The 25616-nt window shown below is 50.5% G+C and overlaps 1 protein-coding gene and 1 pseudogene across 4 annotated transcripts in view; one reads left to right on the top strand and one right to left on the bottom strand.

The window, feature by feature from the left end:
- NRP2 (neuropilin 2) overlaps window positions 1–25616 on the bottom strand; it is a 258365-nt gene that overhangs the window by 19183 nt on the left and 213566 nt on the right. For 2 of the 4 annotated variants that reach the window (XM_077319234.1, XM_077319235.1), the window contains exon 16: window positions 22455–23518. The exons of the other annotated variants lie outside the window; for them this stretch is intronic. In XM_077319234.1, coding sequence (XP_077175349.1) covers window positions 23238–23518 — 281 coding nt within the window. In that variant the 3' untranslated portion in view covers window positions 22455–23237. Of the gene's footprint in view, window positions 1–22454; window positions 23519–25616 lie in introns of those variants that run through there. 4 annotated transcript variants of the gene reach the window in all.
- Window positions 13894–14713, top strand: LOC143829007 (protein S100-A10 pseudogene; annotated as a pseudogene).

The following is a 25616-nucleotide window of genomic DNA, read 5'->3' as shown; positions in this document are numbered from 1 at the left end:
CCCAGCCACAACCATTGGCCTGGTGGAATAGCTCTGCTTTACGGGCCCTGTGGACTTGATTGTCCTGCAGGGCCCTGATCTCAGTCGACCAAGAATCCCACCAGCCCTGGACCTGGTTGAGGCCAGTTTCCCCTCTCTGGGGCCAGAGACACTGAGCAGGATTTGGTCCACCGACCCTAGCGCTCTTGGGGGACATGACCTTTCTCAGCCTGGACTCAACCAGCCCTGACTTCAGGCTTATTCAGCATTTTTCAACCTTTTGACCATGGAGGAGCCCCTGAAATCATTTTTCAGGCTTCGAGGAGCCCCGGAAGTGATGTCAGCTGGTCACGCCTCTCTGCCACACCCCCGGAAGTGACATCACACTCCCCCATATTAACAGGCAGGCTTGAGGAGAACTGAAGGGGGCAGGGGCAGGAGGCGGTTTTAGGCAAAGTAGGCACGCAGGGAGAATTTGCTCACACTTGGCAAGGGAGCATAGGAAGCGGCTGGTTCACTATAGTTTGTGGCTGAGTCCATTAAGGCAGGATGAAAAAGGCCGCAGACCCCGTCAAAGTTCCTGTGGACCCCAGGGGGGCTACTTTCATGAATCCAGGCCTGTGAGCATGCGCCTTTCTCCCATAACCTCTCAGTTTCTTGCAGTGACAGCGCAGCCTTTCCCTTATGAACAACATAAGCTCCTTCGGCTGGACGTCTGGAGTCGAACAATGAAATCCCAGTTCCCAAATCAATAACAATTACAGCCTGATTGATAAAATAAAATTCTGCCACTATTAAAACGGCAAGATTGTCATATCAATACTTAGCAGGAGTGTCTCAAAGACATTGGAATAGACGAGCATTTGGCCCCAGATTGTAACTGTGGGCTCTAACAGGCCCACCAAAGCCTGTCTGTAGGGCACCTCCATGCCAGACGGGTAACGGAGTGACTTTGCTGCGCTCCCACAGAGCAGCCCTCATTTAGAGGGTTCGTGCAGAAGCACCATATGCGGAGGCGGCATTTAACAGAGGCACCATGCCCTCTGCAGTCGCGGTGGTGGGAGAAAGCGCAGCTGATGGAGACCCCGTAGGGTTTTCAAAGCCGGGCAGAGATGCCCACGGGGGGTGTGCCAGAGCCTCTTCAGAATCCGTAGCTCACCCAGGCGAAAGGCCTGCCCTCTGGGAATCCATGTTTAAAACATGTTCCACGAAGAAGGAGTCAACATAAAGAGAATTCTAGAGTGGCCGGGTGGCTCGGAGTCTGGCGGATCTCAGCTCCCTGCTAAGCCATGGCCTTGCTGGTTAGCTGGCCGTGGGCAGCTTTGCTTTTATCCTGGCTTCTCCGTTTTCCAAACCGCCGCAGAGCTCTCCTTTCGAGGCCAGTGCAATACGAAAAACCGGGGGAATCAAAAGCTGAAGAAAAGGAGAGGAGGAGGGGAAAGCAAATCAAAGGATCGTGGGAAGACGGGGGAAAGCATGATATAGTCAGTGGAAGCCCTACAACTGGCAAAGGAGTGAAGAAAGATATTCAGATCACACTAATGGGCAGACGGTGGACAAATTTGAAAGAAGGGTGAAGAGGCTGCCCACACAAAAACCTTGGGGGAAGACTTGGTAAGCAAATCTAGATGGCTCCCATGTACCCCTCACCTTTGATAAGAAGTTTGGTACAAGTAGACATTAAAAGGTCAGCTTCTAAGCTCTTCGCCAGATATGTACCTGGAACCTCTAGAATAGTGACCTTCATCATCAAACCCTTTCTTTGGGGGCAATTTCTCATGCTCCCCTAGTGTTTTTCCCCCCCCCTTTCTAGAATTTCCTATTTGTATTCCCGTCCTGAGATCTCCCTCTGCCTCAACAGGGCACAGGTATCTCAGACTGCTCAGTTCCTCTCAAATGGAAACAAAAACCCAAAGCCCATTAAGCAATGGATAACTGGGGCACATTGAACTACAGGCATGTGACTCCTGCACGGGGTGGGGGTGGAGAGTGGGGGGTGGGCATGGCCATCCCCCACTGGGAACCTTGGTAGTTTCTGCCACCTCTTTGCCACCTTCTCCTCCAAGAGCCAATGATGGTAAGGTGGCCAGCTCCAGGTTGGGAAATACCTGGAGATTTTGTGGGGGGAGCCTGAGGAGGGCCATACAGCCCACCTCCCAGACTAGCCATTTTCTCCAGGGGAATTGATCTCTGTCACCTGCAGACCAGTTTTGACCCCCAGAGGTTCTCCAGCCACCACCTGGAGGTAGGCCGCCCTAAATGGTGGATGGGGGAAGGGTCACTTCTAGGATGTCAGTTAAGCATAAGAGCACGTGGTCTTCTGTGCACAGAGTGTATAGCAGGGCTAGTCAAATGTAGCCCTCCAGATGTCCATGGAGTACAATTCCCATGAGCCCCTGCCAGGGGCTCATGGGAATTGTAGTCCATGGACATCTGGAGGGCCGCAGTTTGACTACCCCTGGTGTACAGAGTAGTATAGAGTGGCAGGGAATCATAGACCATACCCTAATAATCAACGTTTTCAAGGAGGGGGGGGCCACCACTCTCCCCAGCCTCAAAAGAAGAAATGTCCACTGGGGAAGCAGTTTCTGCCAGCAATTTCCTGCATTCCCTTTGCTAATCACGCACTTTATGCTCCACAATCCCATTTCCTTTCCGAGTTCAGTTTTGCAGTGAAACCGTAATCCCATTTAGCAGGGAACCGTTTTCAGGTGGAGACAGTGGCTCTGCAATTACGTGGCCGGGAGGTTGCCTTTGATGTTCCCCACTGCCACCCACTTCTTGTGATATGTGCGTTTCTCCCACAGTCACGACAACCGCCTGCCTATCGGGTCCAGGGGCCATTGGGAGAGAACTCTCTGGGGCAACCCCTTGGCTCCTTTCTCCGTGGCTCCACGCGGGGTGCTCTGGTTGGTGTCAGGAAGGATGCTCGTTGGGAAACCAGCACAGACACATGATGAGTGGGAGAAAAACATGGAACAGGATCAGTGGTGGTGGGAGGGGCCCTCCCGGTCAGGGGGCAACTCTAACAGGGTGCCACATCTCCTCCACTGTCTCCCCCTGTGTCCTTAAACAAAAGGGGGCTTTTTGATCCTGAAGGCACTGATCCTGAAGGCACTGCCGGCCACCGGACCACATGAGGGTGCCTGCCACGGAGTGGGAATATTAGTCTATCCAGGTTGAAGCTGTCTGTCTGGAAACCGGAGGTGCCAGGGGTTGAGACTGAGGCCCACGGCATGCCACGCAGGTGCTCTGCCACTCAGCCACGGCCCCTGTCTGCTTTGGCACAACTGCTGGGCAGCCCAGTCTGCTCTTGTGGAGGGAAGGGCTTCGCTTGCCCTGCTGGCCTGGGCAGGGGGGGCGAATTAGATGAACTCCAGAGCTCCCCTGGCTGTGGTGACAGCTGGCATTACGCATCAAGCAGAATATCACCCTGCTTTTGGCCATCAGGTCACAGCCAACTTAGGGCGACCTCATAGGGTGCCTGAGGCAGGAGGCCGTTCGCTTTCTCTTGTCTCCTTCCAGTGGCTGGACAGGGCTTATCCTGCTTCCGTTCCAAGGTCTGACAGGACCAGGGGGGCCTGGACTCCCTAGGACCAGGAAACCTGGATGCAAAGCCCCACTCAGTGCTTTCCCACAGAGATGATTTCTCATTGGATCTGGCCCCACACTGCTCTGATTTATGCCTTGATTTCCAGACACATTTGAGAGCCTTCAGTTTTTGCTTCTTCTTTTTCTATGCTTTTTTCTAGTTCACTTGAGACCACTTTTTACCACTAGCTTTTTCTGGAAGCTAACTCTGCGTTGCCTTTTCTCTCATCCATGATATATCTCAGGGTTAGTCAAACTGCGGCCCTCCAGATGTCCATGCTGTCAGGGGCTTCTGGGAATTGTAGTCCATGGACATCTGGAGGGCCGCAGTTTGACTACCCCTGAATATCTATTGGTTTTCTTGCTCCCACTTTTTGATGATTGGACGATCATGATAATCAAACGTCTCCCTCCCATCCAAACCACTCCCTTTCATTTAAATTTTTAAAAAGGCACTAAAATATCAATAGATCAATAATGATAGTTAAGCAGGTTCTCTGGATTTTCAGTTTTTGTTTTCAAAAAGTAAATCTCTATTCCCTACCCTTATGGAGATACACTATTTCCCATCATATATCTGGGTGTGAAATGGATAGAGACTTTTTAAAAAGTAAGAGCCAACTTGGTGTAATAGTTGGTGGCTTCTAATCTGGTGAGCTGGGTTTGATTCCCCGCTCCTTCACATGCAGCCAACCGGGTGACCTTGGGCAAGTCACAGTCCTGATAGAGCTGTTCTCACAGAACAGTTCTATCTGAGCTCTCTCAGTCCCACCTACCTCACAGGTGTCTCTTGCAGGGAGAGCAAGGGAAGGCGATCGGAAGCTGCTTTGAGACTCTTTTGAATAGTGAAAAGTGGGATATAAAAACCTATTTTTCTTCTTCTTGTTCTTTCCGATGGCCAGCACAATGTCTAAACAGCTGAAAGGGAATCCAACTGCAATGCGCATGAATAGCCATCAGTGACAAAGGCTGATATGCATTTTTTTAAAAAGAAAAATGTGCAGTTCCACGTCTTCTAACATTTAGACAAAACAAAAAAGAAATTATGCGGAAGCTGCCATGCCGTTCTGGGAAGTCTACGATGAGAGCCTTTTAAATCTATACAATTACTTTAATAACTTATACGAGGGGGTTCGGGAGATTAATGATGTGGACTGGAGCGCGATGATTTACAGCAGAGCCTTAAGCCAAGACTATTTTGCATTAGCAAAGGAACGGACTAAGGCAGCGTTTGGCACAAGCCTTCCCTCCGAAAAGCAGCGCACTCTCCTTGTGGCCTGAGAAGAGTATCCCGGGTGGGTCGGGGAGGAGAAGTGCAGGAAATCTTCCTGCATTAGAAGGCCACGGCGGCGACGGGGGAAGACCTTATCCCCCCAGTCTTTCCCTTCAAAATACGTTGGCTGCTGATTACAAAAGATCAGTGTCCAATGGCACCTTTAAGAACAACAAAGATTTATTCAAGGTGGGAGCACTCGAAAGCTCATGCCTTGAATAAATCTTTCATAGAATCCTAGAATCATAGAGTTGGAAGGGACCTCATGGGTCATCTAGTCCAACCCCCTGCACTATGCAGGACACTCACATCCCAGTCGCTCCTCCACTGTGACCTGCCACCCCCTTAAGCTTTCACAGAATCAGCCTCTCCGTCAGATGGCTCTCCAGCCTCTGTTTAAAAATGTCCAAAGATGGAGAACCCACCACCTCCCCAGGAAGCCTGTTCCACTGAGAAACCGTTCTAACTATCAGGAACTTCTTCCAGATGTTTAGATGGATTTTCTTTTGAATTAATTTCATCCCATTGATTCTGGTCCGTCCTCTGGGGCAAGAGAGAACAATTCTGCTCCATCCTCTACATGGCACCCTTTTAAATACTTGAGGATGGTTATCAGATCCCCTCTTAGTCGTCTCCTCTCTAGGCTAAACAGACCAAGCTCCCCCAACCTTTCTTCATATGTCTTGGTCTCCAAACCCCTCACCATCTTTGTTGCCCTCCTCTGGACACGTTCCAGTTTGTCAACATCCCCCTTCAATTGAACTGAACCCCTTCAAAAAAACTGAACACAGGACTCCAAGTGAGGCTGAACCAGAGCAGAGTAAAGCAGTACCATCACCTCCCGTGATCTGGACACGATACTCCATTTGATACAGTCCAAAATCCCATTTGCCTTTTTAGCCACTGAGTCACACTGGACTCATGTTCAATGTATGGTCTACTAAGACTCCTAGATCCTTTTCACACATGCTACTGCCATGTTGGTCTACTTTGTTGGTCTTAAAGGTGCTATTGGACTCTGATTTTGTTGTGCTACTTCAGACCAGCATGGCTACCTGCTGATTACAAAGGAACTTATTTCCTAGATGTGCATTAGAGATCAGAGATAAATATACATGGGGAAAAAAAAGAGCAACAAGCACACAGCCAGGCCTTTAATTGCGTCAGTGGATTAACCCAGTTCTCTCTCCCTGTTCAGTGGGGTCCTGGAGATCTCCCAGAATTAGGACTGGTATCCAGACAGCAGAAATCAGTTCCCCTGGAGACAACAACGAGTTCGGAAAGTGGGCTTTATGGCGTTAGAGCCGAGCTGTGGTCCTGCCAGTCCCCAATCTCCACTCCCAAAACTCCAGGAATTTCCCATGCTGGATTGGCAACCTGTCCTAGTACTGCCATCTTCTCATCTGGCAGGGCTGTTGGGTCTTCAGCACCTGCAATGCAGCTGAATAATTAACAGCTGAAGGCTTGCCAGGCCTGGAGCTGCAGAACTGTCCTCTGCTGCAGTTCTGTCTTTTATGCAGCTGGGAAAGGCACAAACATTTTGGCAGGAGCAGAACGGTGCAAGCCAAAGGGCTCTTGGCCCTTGGCTCATAACCTGTGGCCCCTGACCAAACTAGCCACTGGATTCAGAACTTGTCCAAGATGCGTTTGGTTCATATTCTGCTTGCTTATTTGCATCAGGTATTTTCCAAAAAGGCTTAGGGTACCTATCAGGGTGGAAAGCGGTGTAATGCATTGCCTAATATAGAAATGCTCTGACCAGGGTAGGCCAGGATATGGTCTCTTCAGACCTTGGAAGCTAAGCTGAGGGAGGGAGGGAAGGAGGGAGGGAGGAAGGAGCCCTGCAGTGAAAACTAAACCCCTACTGAATTCTTTGGTCATTTCCGACTCCGCTGCTAACTCTTGGATGTCGTTAAGGCATAAATTGTTCTGGGGCTTCATCTAGTCTGGAGTCTGCTGTCTGTGGCAGAACTCAGTCCTGGCGTGGAGGAAACCTCTAAATCAGAGGCCGTTGCAGGACAGTCCCGAACCCCCGAACCCCCTCTTCTACGACAGGCTTTCTCAACCTGGGTTTCTTGACAGACCTGGAAGGATTTCCTGAATGGGTGGGAGGGAATTACTTTTTAATTTTTCTTAATTTGTTAAACATTTATTTGGTATATAACCATATATGGTCATTTCAACCCCACCCCTCCCAAAATGGCCAACCATGGGCCTGGAGGGACTGGGAAGGGGAGGGGCCCCGGGTGGGCATGTCCACAGCTCTGCTTCCCAGCCATATTCTGCACAATCGCACCACTTTTGGGGTATCTTGAAGCCTGAAGAATGTTTCAGGGGTTTCTCAGAAGTAAAAAAGGTGAGACAGGATGGTCCTGGGACTGGATGCAAGGTGCTAGGGGACTGTTTACACTTGCTTCTCTGCAGGGGATTGCCTGGGGATGGAGAGGCAGGTAACAATCTATAGCAACACTTGTGTTTAAAAAACGGCATGAGACATGCCTGCTATGTTCAGCCAGATGAACACATGCCGTTGTCGCAGAGCAAAGTCTAACCAGTGGTCCAAGATGGCCTACTTGCAGGGTTCCAACCTGCAAGCGGTAGCTAGAGGTCACCCAGGATCTCAGCTGATCTCCAGGTGACAGGAACTGGAGAAAAGCTGATAAAACTACTCAGTCAGAGTACAGCAGTGGAATAGGCTGCCTAAGGAGGTGGTGATCTTGCCCCTCCTCACTGGCAGTCTTCAAGCAAAGGTTGGATACACACTTTTCTTGGATGCTTTAGGATACTTAGGGCTGATCCTGCGTTGAGCAGGGGGTTGGACTACATGGCCTGTATGGCCCCTTCCAACTCTATGATTCTATGATTCTATGAAAAAAACTGCTTTGAATAGTGGAAACTGTTGCATGGTTTCCTGCTGAAGGCTCCCAAACTCTGCCTTCCTCCAACCAAAAACCTCCAGGGATTTCCCAACCTGGAGCTGGCAAACCGACTTATTCTACCCTGACTGGCAGTGGCCAGTTAGGAATGTCCTTCAGGAATGTTCCACAAAGTTTTCCCCAACATCTCCCACCCGGGTTCTCTAACCAGAGACGGCGAGGACTGAACCTGGGAGCAGGAGAGGATTGGCCAACCAGTAACTCTCTTGGAGGACTACTGCCTTGGAAGGCTGCAGGAGGCCAGGAGTAGCCAAAGCAGAGCCCCAGTTGGTCAGCAGTGTCACTACATGCCTCCTCCCAGTATCCACCAGCTGGCAGTGGTATGGCTGAAAGCAGGGATGAGCTGATGTTTGGCTTACTCTGGGTCTGCTCCTGCTCAGGAGATTCTGTATAGAGGAGCTTCTAGATCAAGGGAAGAAAGGTGCAGAAGAGGAAGCAGGCCTCCCCTGCCTTGATTGAGCACAATTAACAGCTTTGTAGACTGAGAACTTGGGGTGACCTTTGACACCTCCTTATCAATGGAGGTACAGGTCACAAATGTGACCTGGCATTTTACCATCTGTGCCCTATCTGGCCCTGGAAGATCTATTCACAGTGCTCAATGCAACAGTTTCTACCAGACTGGATTACTGTAATTCACTCTATGGAGGGCTACCCTTGAAGACTGGATGGGTCCACTATAATGGGTCAAGGCCTTCATCCATTCATGGCTCTCCTGTTTTCAAATTCAGTTTGGCCTTAAGTTCTACTTCTTAGTGGGCATTGAAATTCACGGGTTCAAAGCTAATATGCTGTCCTACCCAGACAGCCTCTCTGAACGACCATTCAAAGTCCACTACGCACACTGGTCAGGGACACCACTACGCATGATTAAACGTCTCCAGAACTTAAATATTCAGCTCACTGACAAACAGCTTTCCCCTTGCAAAACTCCTTTTTTAGTTTATAGAAGGGCTAGAAACTGTGCCAAGTGGAAATGTTTTAAAACCAAACTCTGCCAAGTAGAAATGTTTTGGACAGGCCCTTCACCCTCCAAAAAACAAAATGCTTCTGATGTCAGCCTGACAAACCCTGGGTGGGCTCCACCAGTGGGATCTTCCTTATGGAGAACACTCACAATGACCTCTGGAATCGCTAACACCACAGCCACACGGCACTGCAAAGAAGTCACGTGGCCCACCTCAGGAGAAGGCCAGCAAGCCGGAAACTGGGAAATGCAGAGGCCTCATGTTCATGAAGAAACTGTGTGGCACCTGTCCAAGACACTGAGCTAAACAGCCCTCTCACAACCACCGGAAGAAGAAGAAGAAGAGTTGGTTCTTAGATGCCGCTTTTCTCTACCTGAAGGAGTCTCAAAGCGGCTGCTAAGAAGAAGAGTTGGCTCTTACATGCTGCTTGAAGCGGCTTCCATTCGCCTTCCCTTTCCTCTCCCCACAACAGACACCCTGTGAGGGAGGGGAGGCTGAGAGAGCCCTGAGATTACTGAAGAAGAAAAAGAAGAGTTGGTTCTTATATGCCGTTTTTCTCTACCCGAAGGAGGCTCAAAGGGGCTTACATTCGCCTTCCCTTTCCTCTCCCCACAACAGACACCCTGTGAGGGAGGTGAGGCTGAGAGAGCCCTGAGATTACTGGAGAAGAAGAAGAGTTGGTTCTTAGATGCCGCTTTTCTCTACCTGAAGGAGTCTCAAAGCGGCTGCTAAGAAGAAGAGTTGGCTCTTACATGCTGCTTGAAGCGGCTTCCATTCGCCTTCCCTTTCCTCTCCCCACAACAGACACCCTGTGAGGGAGGGGAGGCTGAGAGAGCCCTGAGATTACTGCTCACTGAGAACAGCTTTATCAGTGCTGTGGTGAGCCCAAGGTCGCCCAGCTGGCTGCATGTGGAGGAGAAACAGGGAATCAAACTCAGCTCGCCAGATTAGAAGTCCACACTCCTAACCACTATACTAAGCTGGCTCTCTACACCAACCCACTGCCCCCCCCCCCATTACCCCTTGAAAAGAGAATAGGAGCACACGTGTAGCTGCTTCATAGTGACTTGAACCCGTGGTCCATCAAGGATGATACTGTCTATTCAGTTCTAGTTCGGACAGAGGTCTTTCACATCACCCCCGGGACCTTCCACATGCCAAGCATATGCTCTTCTACGGAGTCCCAGCTCTTCTTTTTCTAACCTCTTGAAGAACCTTCAACCTCTTGAAGGGTACTGGGTAACAGCAGGTCTTGCTGGAGTTATGTTTTCAAGGTGAATGCTAAATTCACATTTAGTTCATTTGCCTCTGCTGTTTTCTCAGCCATCAGATGATTACATATTTCACACAAATGGGGATCAAAATGCTTCATGTGTGAAAACACAGGCAGATTGCTGAGATTGACGAGTATTTAGGGTTGCCAGCTCCAGGTTGGAAAATAGCTGGAGATTTTAGGGGTGGAGCCTGAGGAGGGTGGATTTGGGGGAGGGACCTCAAAGAAGTCTCAAATGCCAGAGAATCTACCTTCCGGCCAGTCTGAGACCCAGTTTGGCACAGTGGTTAAAGAGTCCCAGACCAGGTTTGTTTCCACATCCTTCCACAAGCAGCCAACTGGGTGACCTTGGGTCAGTTCTGGTTCTCTCAGTACTCTCTCAGCCCCGCCTCCCACACAGGGTACCTGTGGCCTGGAGAGGAAGGGAAGGAGACTGTCAGCGGCTTAGAGACTCTTGAGGGAAGAGAAAAGCAGGGTATAAAGACCTACTCTTCTCCTCACAAAGCAGCCATTGTCTCCAGGTGAACTGATCTCTGTTGCCTGCAGACCAGTTCTAAGTTCTCCAGGCAATACCGGGAGGTTGGCAACCCCAGCAATACTATGTAACACCTTACCTTTTAAAAACATTTTAGAATTCAGTCCTGGACCTAACATTAAAATGGCTTCTCATGTGTGCTGCCTTGTCTTTGGTGTCGCAGAGAACTGCAGATGGATCAGGTCTCTCTGCACTGGGGGCCCACCTTTTTAGCCGTGTGGCAGCTGCAACCAAGGCCTCTCCTGCCATGCTCACCCCTGGAGGCTGCTGTCCTCTATCCCCTAGGAGAAAGCACATTCCTTTCTTCCTCTTAACGTGCCCAGAAGCCGTCAAACATCTGAGGAGTTGAAAGACGGTCAACTCGGTACAGCTCAAGAGCTCTGCTTGCTAGCCGACCAGGAAGGCCTCTGGCCTGGAATCTCGCCCCAAAGTGGTCCTAACCCAGATGCTCCCAGCTGTTTGGGAACATGCAAAAGAAGCCTCTTCTGTTTACGACCAGCAGAAAGAACACCCAGAAGTGCTGTTGGATGTTTGGAGCGCGGGAAAGACGGGTTGCTCAGAAGAGCCTTCCAATTAATTCCAGTTATTTTCTCAGAGCCCACGTTTTAAATCATTTTGAACGACTGGCGGCAGAAAATGCTCCAGGTTAACTCTGTGCTCCACGGGGGGGGGGGGGGGGGAAGGAGACAGACGCCCACACATTGCTTTGTTTTGTTTTTAAAGTCTGCTGCAGAAGTTACTTTGATATTGATTGAGTGCTGTCTGCTTTCCCATCATGATGTACAAGGCAGAGTTGCCACCTCCGGGTCAGGGAATACCTGAAGATTTTGGGGGGTGGGGGTGGGGAAGGGAGTGACTTCAATGAGGTATAATGCTATAGGAACCACCCCCAGACTGGTGATTTTCTCCAGGTGAACTGATCTCTGACACCTGGAGATCAGCTGTAATTAGGCTGGTGCACTTTGGCTGCTTCGGCGGTCATTCAAGCTGGAGGCGGCCAGCGCTGCTGGCCGCCTCCGGCTTGAATGGCCACCGAAGGGGCCGAAGTGCACAAACCATCTGAACATTTCTCCCCCCAGGTTATTCCAGAGTTTCTAGGAGAAAAGATGTTTTTTTGAGCTGGGAGGACAGTTTGAAAATGTGGCGAATTCTCCTAGGACATTTGCAAGCCGAGAGGTCTTTTGGGGGAAGGCTTAGACATCTTCCCATTTCTGTGAACCTGCTGAAGAAGCAAGAGGCTGGCGAAAGGGAGGTTTATCGGATCTTCACGAGCACAACAGTAGGAGGTTTGAAATGAGAAACTGATAGCCATTTTGTAAACCTCATCTGTAAACCTCATCTGTAAACCTCATTTTGTAAACCTCATTGGTTCTACGAAACGGAATGTAAGATTTTTGTGAAAGAAATGTTTTGTCTGTGCAGTTGGGTTCACCATCCAGGACTTTTCTGCATAGTGATTTCTGGATTATTGTGTTACCTCCTGGACACTGGGAACTCTGCGGGAAGGTACGGGAAGAGATGCCACTTCCTGGTTCAAACCTTCCAAGCCACTCACAGCAGTAAATTAAACGCAGCTCACTCAATAACAAGGGTCCTTTGCTAATCTCTTCCCTCAGCCAGACGGCTTCCTCTTCCCATCTGTACGTGGACAGGGTTTCGTGGCCATTGAGCATGGCTGTTTCAAGCGATAACCGCTTGAAGCCGACTCTGGCCACCTGCTTGGCATTTGGACTTGCACCCCTTCTCCGCCTGAAATCCTCTAATGACACACATTTGTTCCTCTATCTCCAAAATAATCCATCAAGCTCTTTGGGCGAATCCGTCTAGTAGGCCTGAAGACAGGAGAATTATGAAAATTGACAACATGGCTGACAACATGGCCGTTCTCGTTCTCCACTACTGCCTTGCTCAGATTAAGGCAACGCCAAAGCTGAGAGCATTAAGCTGCTAATTGCTCTGATGAGTTGCTACAGTTAACTGAGCACAGAAGAAGGTGGAGATGGGAGGGGGGAACAAGTGGAGTTTTTATGAGCCTTTAACCTTTGCAAAAGGGTGTTAAGCACTGATAGCATTGTTGCGAATGATCTAGGTGAATTCAAGATGGCTTTCTAAACCATGATTCACTTGCCACCCAGATGGCAGCTAAACCAGAATCAAGGTCCGGAGTCACACAATAATTTATGCCAAAACTTCTCAGAAATCTCAAAGTTTAGTTGGTGCTGCTTAGGCGGGCCCCAAAAATTCACCTGTCTAGTAGGGAAGGCATCAACCCCTTCTGGTGGTGGGACGAGGGATTCCAGCCCCCACCTCATCTATCGACTACCTGCAGCAGATCCCCTGCAGAAAATGGCAGCTTGGGAGGGTAGACTCATGGCAGCCATTCTCAACAGGGGCCATGTGAGCCTTTTTGTGGAAAAAATACCCTTTTTGTCATGCACGATGTCATTAATTGCCAGAAAGTGTGACCTCCATCAAGGGAAAAGAAAAAGAAAGAATGCAATCTGTTCATTTCCGTGTTCTTGAATGAAGGCATTAAAAAAAGGCTGAATGTTCTAGAAATCTGTCTCGTGGATATATAAGACAAGGTACTTTGCGTGTAGTTAGATCAATCTTAGCTTAGGCCTTTTTAAAGCCTAGCTCACTGCACAAATGGCCAGCCTACTGCAGAGGGGCCTGCAACTTGGGAAGAACTTTTTAAAGGGCCGAGGTAAAAAAAAGCTTAAGAATGGCTGCTCTATTGCCCTGTACTCCCTTGTAGGACCTGTCCATCCCTGGCTCCACCCCCAGATCAACAGGAGTATCCCAACCTGCATCTGGCAACCCTCCCTCACCCTCACCCTGCCCAGTCAGTGAGTTAGGGGGCCCTGGCAACGCTCGCTAGGACTGAAGATTCAGACTATCTAACACCCACATTCCTCTTTTTGAAAGAACCTCTTTGGCAGTGGTCCCCAACCCCTGGTCCGGGGAGCGGTTACCAATCCAGGAATCAGTCGGTACTGGGCCGCTCCTCCTCGTCCTCCTCCCTGGCTGCTGCCTCGGGGGCTGCCCTGCTACTCTGCCGCCAGCTCACCTTTGGTGCTCTCCAGCAGCCGCCATGACTGGGGCTCCCCCTTGGCGCGGCACTATGCAACTGCTGCTGGCAGCGCCCCCTAGTGGGCAGTGGGAAGTCAGGGGTGCCGGCGGGAAAGCAAGTGGAGCAGGGGCTCAGGTGGCGGCCATGTCCCTCGGCAAAAGACTACCCCCCCCGGACTTCAATAAAATTGTCAAGCGTTGACCGGTCCCCGGTGATAAAAATGTTGGGGACCACTGCTCTATGGGAAAGTGCCTCAAACCTGTCAAGGTCTACCTGCTTTGAAACAAGGATGTTTGCATTACTTTATTGACAATTCAAAAGAAAAAGAATCAGAATCATCGAGTTGGAAGAGGCCATCCAGGCCATCTAGTCCAACCCCTACTCAGTGCAGGATCAGCCCCGTGATTGATTCAATAATAAGTTCACAGTCGCCCGGCCCGGCCCAGCTCCGGCTGGCGGTGGCTGCAAAGGCGGTGGGCAAGCTCAGTGTCTCCCGGCCAGCCGTCGCTGCAGGCTTGGCAGGTACCAAAAATCAGCGCAAAGATGCCGTCTCAGCTGGAACACGCCATGGAAACCGTCATGTTTACTTTTCACAAATTCGCCGGCAAAAAGAACTACCTACTAAAGGAAGACCTTCAGCAGCTGATGGAGAAGGAAAACCAGAAGGACCCCATGGCCATCGACAGGATCATGAAGAACCTCGAGAATTGCCAGGACGGGAAGATCAGCTTTGAGGGCTACCTCTCTCTTTTTGCCGGCCTGACCAACGGCTGCAACGAATATTACGTGAAGAACGTGAAGCCAACAGGGAAGAAATACTGAGAACGGGGAATGCCAAATGTCCCACCTCCAGAGCGCTGATCCCACAAAGCGAGGGCATCCGTCAGGCCTACGAGGCCGCACCCATTAACCCTCTCCCTCCAGAGTTAACCCAAATCCGCTTAAAGGTGCCTCCTTCTGCCCCAAACGTAACCACAGATGGGCACAGGGGAATTGCAATGCCCCCCCCCTCGCCCAGTCCTTACCCATTTTCCCTCCGAAATGTTTGACCCTCCAAACCATCCTTCCTGCAACAGCCAGAAACCAAAGCATCGTCTTGCTGTGACTCTATACTTATCTTCTGCTTGGGCGATGAAATAAAGCATATTGGAAGGGAGGGCTTTTAAAAATAATAATAATAATAATAATCAGTTCCCAGTCGTAGACAAATACCATTTAAGGACACCAGCATAATCCTTCTGAGCAAGGAATGAGAGAGGACTGCAGAGCAGTGCCTGAATTATATTGATTCCAAGCCTCTATTCTTAAAGAAGGGCCCTGCACACTGGAAACAAGGATGCCCCCCCAATTGAGAATCGTCTCTCCCGTCCAGCAGGTAGTATCTGCACCATGCAAAAAATAAAATTTAAAAATGTTTTTTTAGAAATAAAAAGGAGATTGCATATTTGCATGTAAGTTCATTCAAATTTATGGAAATAGCACTGAGGCTAAGCTAATTCGTCAAAAGCGTCCACTGGGCAAGCTGGCCAGATACTCTTCCGAACGAGGAAAGGTGCCCTCCACCCAAGAATGTGCTTTTTGAATGGCAGATGTTCCCTTTGTCTTGTTACAGCAGAGCAATCAGAATCCTTTGGGACCTTCTGAAAGGCCCTGGTTCATCTCCTGGGTCTGCACCCTGAGGACCCTGGCATCATCGCCATCAGAAGCGCAACGCTGGAACAAAATCCCACTCGACCCACAGGAGTTGGCTCAGCTGATCGAGATGATTACGTTCCTAACGAGCTATGACAGAGAAGAAAAATGGGGGCAGGGGGGAGCTGCCATTAAAACAGAACCAATACGAACAGCCGGCAGAATACCACCGATACAACCCATACAAACAGCTGGCAGGACACAACTAATACAACTGATACAATCAGCCGGCAGGACACTACTGATGCAAACAGCCAGGGCCTACATTTCTGAAGGGAGAGGATCCAGGGCTCAGATTCACCCTTGCCTGGGATTGAGAAGCCCTTCCTACCTCTGCCATTCCAGATGTGACCTGGTCTTCATTAGTGAGTAGTGAGAGGGAAATACATGGCCACAGCTGCTCTATTAAGGTCTTGTCATAGTTCAGCAGCCTTCAAAGAAAGCCATTTATGGGGTGGGGATTTGCAATTCCTGGCACATACGAAGCCTGCACGGTTGCCCTCCCATAGTCTCTGTAACTCTGTTTGTCAAATCTTCTGAGTTCTTGCCTTTCTTTCTACCTTAACGCCAATCCCTGGCACGGGAAGGGCAATGCAGGGCATTTTCACCTCTCTTTCTCATCTTCACCATGTTGCCTGGGCTGTTCCCCACCCCTTCTCCTCTCCCTTCCCCTTCTCCTACTGCAAAGTCCCTCTTGTTCCAGCATCTATGACCGAAGAGTGCATCATGGGACCCAGGGAGGCCAGAGACATCCAATGACCCCAGGTGTCTGATGTACGGGTTGAGAAGAGCTCCTTTGGCATGAGGCCTCCACCTTGGGAAGGCCTGAGGCAGCTGTTGGGATGGCTTGCCAACTACAAGCCCACTTTCCCGAACCACGGGGCAGGTGCCACGTTGGGGGGATGGTGCTCAGAAGAGCCACTGAGTGAGTGTCACTGGCTTGGTCTTGCAATGCAGGCCGTGGGGTGACGTGGAACCTTGACCAGGGATCGAACATGCTCATGAAGTGGGCAGTTTGTTTCCAAGATGAATTCATCCTGAGCAAAGCTGGCAATCCTAGGCCAGAGGCAGCAATACACAACCCATCCTAGCCTCTTTCTTGGCATCAGCGGCATGTAGTGGGCCGGCCCATGGAGCGCCTGCCCCAAGAAGCCAGCCACGAGGGCAGTTGCTCCTTGGCTGCAGGGGAGAGTGGTCCTGTGCTGCCGTGGCCAGGCCGCTGATCCGGCTGCCCACCCACCACCTCGCACGGTAGCCCGGCCAACATTGCCCATGCCACTGTGGCCTGGCGGCCGATCCAGCAGCCTGGCCACTGGCCACCAACATCGCTCATGCCACCACGCCCAGGCCACCAATCCGGCTGCCTGCCCGCCACCTCATGTGGTAGCCTGGTTACCTGCCACCAACACCACCTGATGTGGTAGCCTGGCTACCTGCCCACGCTGCCAACACTGAGCACAGGTAGGGCGACTCCATGGCAGTCGTGGCCTCCCACCACCAGCTCCGTTGCACCCCTGGGTGCAACAGGCTTTAGGCCTCCCTCGTCTTCTGGATAATGGTGGCACTTCTGGGGTTTCTCAGTGGTAAAAGGGATGAGAAACTCCATATCTTATGGACAAAGTTCTTCTCTGTTGCCCCTTATACCAAGAGCCTATTCTTCCCTCTAGCAGGAGGTATCCCGGGTGATCAGACATGGCTCACACAAAGTTGCTACTTCTAGATGGAAATCCACAGGTATCAGCACTTACTGCAAAGTTTTGCACAGAAGTTTTGAGAATTTGCCAATGAGAAGACAACAACTGTGCTGGCAAATTATTTTAGAATTTGCCAATGAGAAGACAAGGAGAGCTGGGGGTTTTGAATCCCACTTTTTACTAACTGAAGGAATCAGAAAGTGGCTTGCAATTGTCCACCCTCCCTCTCCCCACAACCTTGTGTGGTAGGTGGATCTGAGAGAGCTCTTGAGCGAGTGCCGATTGGCCCAAGGTCACCCAGCTGGCTGCATGTGGAGGAAGAGTGGGAAATCAAACCCGGTTCTCTGGATTAGAAGCCACCGCTGTTAACCACAACACCAAGCTAGCTCTTAAGGAACTATTTACACGAATAAACGCCCCTTGTTCAACATTTTCCTTCATGAAAAATGTATCAGGTGCATCAAATAACTACTTCATGTTGGGTGCCCATAGCTATCTACATAGTGCATTCCCACCTGTGAAAGAGCTATGTGCATCTCTTTTCATGCATACATAAATTATTTAATACCTTCATACCCCACCTTTCTCACCGATGGGGACCCATGACAGATTACAACATTTCCCTCTCCTCCATCTTATCCTCCCAACAACCCTGTGAGGTAGGGGAGGCTGAGGGAAGGCAACTGGCTAAAGGTTACCCAACCGGCTTCCAGGGCACAAGCAGGGATTTGAACCGGGGACCCCCAGATCCTAGGTTAATGGAGGCTTGACACACCCGGGCCTGTCTCCATTGCAAAATTGCCCGTGAGGCCCAGTGGGGTAACTGAAGGGCGGCTCTTGAATATTTTGCCTGCACCCACTCCAAAGGGACGAAACAGGTGCTCCAGGCGTTGGGTCTAGACAGAAACTGAGCCAGTGTCATCTTGAAGTTATTTGAGTACAGCTGAAATCTATTGACCACCTTTGGCCCATAACAATTTAATTACATTATGGGCAGTTTTATGAAGAAGAAGAAGAGTTGGTTCTTATATGCCGCTTTTCTCTACCCAAAGGAGGCTCAAAGCGGCTTACAGTCGCCTTCCCATTCCTCCCCCCACAACAGACACCCTGTGGGGTGGGTGAGGCTGAGAGAGCCCTGATATTCCTGCTCGGTCAGAACAGTTTTATCAGTGCCGTGGGGAGCCCAAGGTCACCCAGCTGGCTGCATGTGGGGGAGCGCAGAATCGAACCTGGCATGCCAGATTAGAAGTCCGCACTCCTAACCACTACACCAAACTGGCTCTCTTATGTCCAGCATCCGCTATCTTTTTCCAACTCGGGTTATACAGAATCTCAGGATGACGCCCATTGGGGGGATTTAACTTTTTATTTACACACACACAGACCCCCTACCTATTAAGATTTCAAAAAGAACCCAGGGTAGTTTTCACCTTATTTGAGTACATCGACCCACCTCCTACTAAAAGGGAGGCGGCAGGAAGGGGAGGGGCCCGGCCATACAAACGTTTGCTAGCCAAGGATCTTCTTCAGCCTGCTGGTGGCTGCTGGCGTAGCTATTGCATAATCCCAGTGAGCTTCTTCAAGCCAGAGGCATGTGGCTCCACTCCTGAATACTTCAAGGGGGGGTGGCCAGGGGCCTCAAGCCAAGCAGGTGCTCTGCCACTGGGCCCCCACCGCATGGGGAATAAGATGTGGTCAACGTACACATTGAAACTGTTTATGCTCGTATTCCTACCATTGTTTGGTGGCCCTCAAGGACCCCAAAGTGCCCCTTCGTGCTTGTGCAGACACACAGCATTTCTAAGCCGGTCCCCTTAGAATCCCATACCAGGGTTCTGAATGGGGCCTATTCCCCAGAAAACATTACTAAGATGACACTGAGAAACCCTTTCCAAAATATCCCTCACTTGGTACTCTTACCTGGCTTCCGGCTTTGCACGGCTGTGTTGTCGCTTCTCCATAATAACTTTTGACCAAATGGAGAAAGCCTGAGCCGCTGCCATTTCTCCAAGTGGGTTTTTGGATCTTGCCACCCCCCCACAGGTATCATATATCCTCACGGCATCCTGCCCCATGAAGGAGGGCTAGTTTTTCAGGGCATTTGGAAACAACATTTCCTCCTCCAGGTCAACACTAGTCTCATAATCAAAAAGGGACCAGAGAAAAACCAGAGGTATGTATAAAAATATCATCATTTTATTACATTCCACACAATACATCGTCAAGAGTTTCAAAATCTCACAAGGTCTTTTCACACACAGGCAACTGGGCGATACCGAAGATGTCACGGCTGTTAGGGGAGGGGGGGAGAGGCGGCAGTACAAACGGGGGGGGGGGGGGAGGTGGAAACGGCAGTCTTTGGCGAATTTTTAAAAACAGGGTCAAAGGTGAAACACGCCCAGATTGAGCACAATTAATGCAAGATGAAATCTGAAATATCCAGTGGCTGTATTTACAAATGACTGCCCTATGGGGCAGCGTGTGCTTAGGGGGAGGGGAAACCAACGGGAGGAAACTAGGTCCATCACTGCCTCCGATCCTGTTTCACTTTGAGGGGTTTTCCTGTCATGAGGACTAGCTTCGCAGAAATTAAGATGCTGGCAAATTATTTCCATCACCAGAAACAGCTTTCCTGGGACCCACAAAGTACATTTTAAGAGCTGACTTCCTGATGCCATAAGATGAAGCCATCTTGCTAACAAGAAAAAAAAAATCTCCTTCCCTCCCCCATGTTATGAAACAAGATGGGCGACTGCGGTACTCTCTCGGGTCCCCTCTGTCTAGCACACACACACACACACGCTCGTCTTGCTTCATGGACACTCTGCTCTTGAAAAGAACCGCTTCTTGACTGAACAGCACCGTGCGGCGTTAACTCAGCTAAGCAAGCACCTCGGCAGAGTAAAAATCTGCTACATGCACTAGAGCATGCTACCTGAATATCACAGGGTGGAGGGAACGGGACAGAGGTCCCCAGAAGCATGGCACATGCTGACCCTACGTATGAGTGGCAGTCCTTCCTCCAGAAATTTATCTTACACAGTTAAATCAATGCCAGTTGTATGTAGGTGTGGGGTGTGCGCCTCGGCTTGGTTCGGCTGCCTCGGCGATCACCGTTCGGTGCTCGCAGAGGCGGCCGAACCGAGCCGAGGTGCACATCCCGGGGTGTGTGGGAGGGCTACCACTAAGTTGGACCCCACAACGCAAAATGAGTAAAGATGCTTTACTCGGCTCTGTTTGCTCAAGGATCTGGGTCGGATCCAGTAAAAAACAGCAACAGGCACCTGTGTGTGAAAGCACAGCCCCCACCTTGCCTCTTCTGTGGAAGCCTGAAATGCCCCCTAAATTGCTGCTTCTGGGGGACAGGAGCAGCATGCAGGGGAAATGGCGGGGCCTGCCCTGTGAGGCGGGCACGGGACTTTCCCACCGGATCCAACCTACTGCACAACAGCGGATGTAAGAATAAGTGCAGGAGTAATACCTCGCTCGATGGCCTTTTGTGAAAACAGAGGCGAGCTGACTTATTGTAACCACTTCCAGGGGGTTCCTGCTCACGCAGGAGTTCTTTCCTGGCACCTGATGGTGCCCCAGTCCCATGGGTTTCAGCAGAACCTGGGCCCCTGGTTGGAAAGAACCCCTAGGTTTTTAACCCTTTACTGCAGGGATTCCCAATCTGCGGAGCTCTGAAGGGCTGTGCTACGGGGCAGGGCAGGCAGGCTCAGCTCCTACTCTTCTTTCCAGCCTACGTGAGACAGAGCCCCCATAGGGGGAGGGAGCAAAAGGAGGGCTAGGGGTGCGGTTAGTGGTGCCACTCCTGGGGGCGTGGCAGAGAGGCCCGGCCACCTGACATCCCTTCCGGGGCTCCTTGGAGTCTGAAAACTTATTTACGGGGCTCCTCCAGGGTCAGAAGGTTGGAAAAGGCTGCTTTAGTGGGACTGCCTTCGCTTCTGCTTTTCATCAGGGACAAATGGCGGGCTGGAGATTTTAAGAATAATGTAACAGCTGGTTGTGATGGGAGCTTTTTTATTTTTAAGAAATTAGCAGCAGCCAACCACACTGGGAAATCACATTCTGTGGCCTGAGAAGTACATCTGATTGAGCCGTTCCAGCCGCCTTTGTGCGTTCTCCTTGGCTAATCTATGCAAGGCATTGCCATTGCATCACTTGGAGCCAATCAATAGAGGGAGGCTTATTGCGGACTCCATGATGAGATGCCGGGATACCTGGATCTTTAGCAAGCCCACTTCTTGGGGCTTTGCTTGAGGGATGTCATTAGCAACGTCTTTCAAGGCGACACGGCCACAAATATCAACGGTGCTGGCCAGACGCCTGGGCCAACTTGGGGAGAGAAGAACGGAGAGGGAAGTGTCCTTTGTCTTTTATAAATTACCAGGAGAGATCCAAGGAAGGGATCTCCTCGTTCTCACGTGTCACGGAAAGGAAAGAAAGCATCACAAAGAGTGAGGTTGACTCACCAAAACAAAAGGCACTTTCACACATGCTGGACAGGCACTTTCAATCCAGTTTTGATGTACTTTAGCAGGAGTTTGCCAGTGCATTTGGCAGTTTTGCAGGGTCAAATCCAGTTGCAAAGTGCACTGGAAGCAGATTGGAGGTGCATTATTTGGCGTTTGTGAAAGCACCGTTCAGCCTCAAGAGGCACAGAGCGAAAGCGTTTTCTAGACCTTTGACCCAAGGATGGTCACCTCATGACTCTAAGGCTGGGCTGAATACAGAGAAAAGGAACATTCACAACGAGCTTTTCTTTTATAAGGCAACTTGAAAAAGATTTGGGTTTTTTTGTTGAGGGACTGATTCTGCTACCCAACAATGGCTCTGTTTTCGTGACCTCTGATGGCGAAAAAACAATCTTAAATTTGGAAGCCTCTGACACCCACTTGCCTCTCCCAATCCTTCCCTGTGGCTTTTTTTCTTGTTACTTGCCGTTTTTCGTTTTCCTTTGGCACAGCCTCTCCTTTTCCTTCAGTACGAAGATCATCAGCTGCTTGGCACAGGCTCCCTTTGCCCCCTGCACCTTCTCTGGCACTTCCCAAGAAAGGGTGGGCGGGAGGCATTTAAACTGGCTGAACTGTGGCCAAATCACTGAACCACGATTCAGCCCCCGCTGAGCAGCCCGTCTAAAGTGCAGGGATGGGCGATTAAGTGGGGTTAGGTCTGAAATATACCCAAATCTGCATGGATTCGGGTTCTTTTCAGCTTCTCACAACCGAATAGCCCTTCCCTAGTATGAACCTCCCGACATTCGTAAGGATATCAGTATGTACCCTACTAGGGTTGTGCTCCGCGTCGTCCGAATCGGCCGGTCCGGGACCCCGCAGCCTGCGCCTCACCGAGGGGGGGGGGCGGCAGGGTGCGCAGCTGCGCACCCTGCCGCCCCCCCTCGGTGAGGCGCAGGCTGCGGGGTCCCGGAGCAGCCGATTCGGACGACGCGGAGCACAACCCTATCCCCTACCTTAGGCTGGGAAATGTTTCTCTTGCCAATGGAGCCTCCCGACAGCCACAGCAGCTCTTCCGAAGGAGAAAGAGAGAGCCACTAAAGGTGGACGAAGACCCTTCAGGCTGGAGGAAGGCTTCAAACGTTGCTTGGTAGAGGGGTAGGGTGCAGGTCGATACCGATTCAACCCAGCCAAAGCTAGATAAGGCAACAAAAAGCATCGTTCATTTCTCCAAGTAAACAAATCTGGGTAGACATCATCAGAAAGGTATTCCTGGGCCTTTCCCTCCCGGACAGGGGAGGGAAAAAAATAACTCCTTGCGAAAGTTGAAGTAGTACAAGCAAGTTCCAAGGGACCTTTCTGAATAGCTGTTCAACTGATGTCACCCACACATGCACACTTACAGACAGGTAAGTAGATAAAGATATACAAGCACACACACACACGTCTCCTCTGGCACACCCCTCCTGACTTGCTATGTTCTTGCAAGTTGTCCACTGGGGGGGGGGGAAAATAAGTCTTTGAAAAATAATAATTATAAAGGAGCATTCACTTGCAAAGAGACAGGGGAGAAGTCAGTCTCTTCCGGCGATCCAAGATGCAGCATTATAGTTAAGAGTTTGTAAAAGAACAACGGGGTTTGGGGAGGGGTGGGGGAGAGATGTCTAGAGTTCACATCGATGCTGGGCAAAGAGAAAAAGTGCAAAATTGAGGCAACGTATTTGAAGTCTTAGAAATTCTGTCTGTTGTGTTTCCTGTTCCAACTCTCAGCCATGCGAGCCGTGGTCTTGCTCTAGCTTTATCGTTAAGGTGGGTTCCACTGCCACAGGGGCCCCGTTGGCATAGTGGGCGGTTTTGTAGGTGATGGCGTGATCGCTCTTCTTGGCCGCATAGCGGAACCGGTGGTAGTGGAGCACCAGGGCCAGCGCGACGGAGACCAGAACCAGAACAGCACCTCCGGCGGCCATAACGTAATACCAATAGGCTGGGATGGGCTGCACTGACACCGTGTCCACTGTGGGCTCGCTGCCTGGCAGAAGGGTGCCCCCTGGGGGAGAGACAGAAGAACGTTGCTAGGTGGGATGCATGCAGGCTGGTAGAAAGAAAAGACACACATACACGCATGCGCTAGAGACCCTGAAGCGGCTGCAGCAAAGTCGGCGTGACCGAGCTTTCTCTCTGGGTGGAACGGCAATTGGGGTTTTTGACAGGCAAGCAAATTAAAGCAATTCATTAATTAGGCCGGGTGGGATGGGGGGGGGGGGGAGAAGGGTGTAAATGTTGTTAATAGCCATTATTTTTGGTGGGAGCGGCCCCTCCCGTGCGGCTCCCTCCCCTTAATCAGCCCAGCCTCGTTTTGACATGGCACTTGTTTGTCAAGCGGTGACAAAACACATCACATTTTTAAAAACAAGTGACAAGAGTTTAATTGCAAAGGACGAGGGGGGCTGTGACGGGATCGTGGAGCAGGATGCAGGGGAGGAAAACATGCTGGCATTCCTGGGGGGAAAGGAAAGCGGGAGAGAACCACCGGCAAGCAAAACTCTTTCCTTCCTGCAGGCCGTCATGCAGAGAGCTAGCACTGCCCACCCCACCCCACCCCGCCTGACCGGACCCTCTGAACAGAACAGGCCCACGGACCTAACCCTGCCATTGCTCTGCCAACCCTCAGGCGGCTCGGCATGGGCTCCGGCTATTAAACGGATCTCCAGAGAAAATGGTTGCCTGGGAGGATGGCTCCTGGGGCGTCCAAGTCTGACCAGGCCTCTCCCTCTGCCAAGTCCCACTGTCCCTGGGCTCCACCCCCAAAATCTCCAGCTCTTTCCCAATCCAGAGCTGGCAGCTGCATTATAGTCACGACTAGGGTTGGTGCAGTGCGTCTGCCTCGGCCAGGGGTAGTCAAACTGCAGCCCTCCAGATGCCCGTGGACTACAATTCCCATGAGCCCCAGCATTGGCAAATGCTGGCAGGGGCTCATGGGAATTGTAGTCCCCAGACATCTGGAATGCTGGCAGGGGCTCATGGGAATTGTAGTCCACAGACATCTGGAGGGCCCCAGTTTGACTACCCCGGCTCCAAAGCAACAGGGGATTCAGCCACATTTTCCTTTAGTTGATTCATCAACAAATAAACGGATTAAATGGATCTATCGCCAACCACACAATGTAAGCAGGTTTTTTGTAAAAAGCTACTGAACGATATCCAAAATAACTTGTGAATTATGAAATAAAACAACCATTGGTTATAGGTAAGTTTTACTACATAGCATTTTTCCCCATTTTTGTTTGCAAAAACAAGCTAAAACGAAAGACCCGACATCTCCTCTTGACTTGGTGGCCCACTTACTACCATCCCCTTCTTAAATTGATCAACCACTGGTTTAGTTGATTAATATATGAATTAAGTTGATTAATATATGAATTAAACTAAAGCTCTAATTTATCATGCAGAGGAAAGGAGCAATACTTTAGAGAAAGGTCAGGTCAGAATTCTTTCCTGTATGCACAGATGAAAACAATTCTTTTGCCCCTCCAAAAACGTGCCCAGACTATCTTACAACAGCGAGAACTTTTTTGTTTACGTTCTACACAAGTGCCCCTTCATGCTGCCTACACCAGTCCAACCGTGGTGGGAAATAAGGGATCAAAATAACTTTGGGTACCTCTGGGGAATTTCCTTCCTCTCATGCTGGCACCCCAGATACAGCTTTCCAAAAACACATCTTTAGTGCTGGGGGGGGGGGAGATGGGAAGAGGGGCCCGATTTCTCTTCCTCATCGCTTTCTGGAGTTGTCTGTGAGTGGTGAGGTGAAGCCTTCGCAGAAAAAGTCAACAGGAGGTTCTTTGAAATGGATTTTACATTTGTGGCTAACTAGGTTTGTGATCTCACCCTGTGGATTGTGCGATAAACGGGGCTTCTCCCTTCTGTCACCTATTTCCTAGACCCACACTTGGACAAAGCTATTCCTCAGATGTGAGAGGGGAGCCATCTGTGTTACTGAGACCTCTGCCCCATTCTCGGGTCAGCTGGTGGTGGCTAATTTTTACTTCAGACGGCCTGTGTGAGTGACGGGGGGTCCATGCTCTCCCCTCTCCTACATCATCCCAGGAACCTGTGGTCTGAGGCACTTTTCTCTCAGCCTGAGT

The sequence above is a fragment of the Paroedura picta genome, chromosome 2 (genome assembly GCF_049243985.1).
Source record: "Paroedura picta isolate Pp20150507F chromosome 2, Ppicta_v3.0, whole genome shotgun sequence".
Taxonomy (NCBI): domain Eukaryota; kingdom Metazoa; phylum Chordata; class Lepidosauria; order Squamata; family Gekkonidae; genus Paroedura; species Paroedura picta.
Note: the sequence above shows the minus strand (reverse complement) of the source record. Positions and strands in the feature narration are given on the sequence as shown.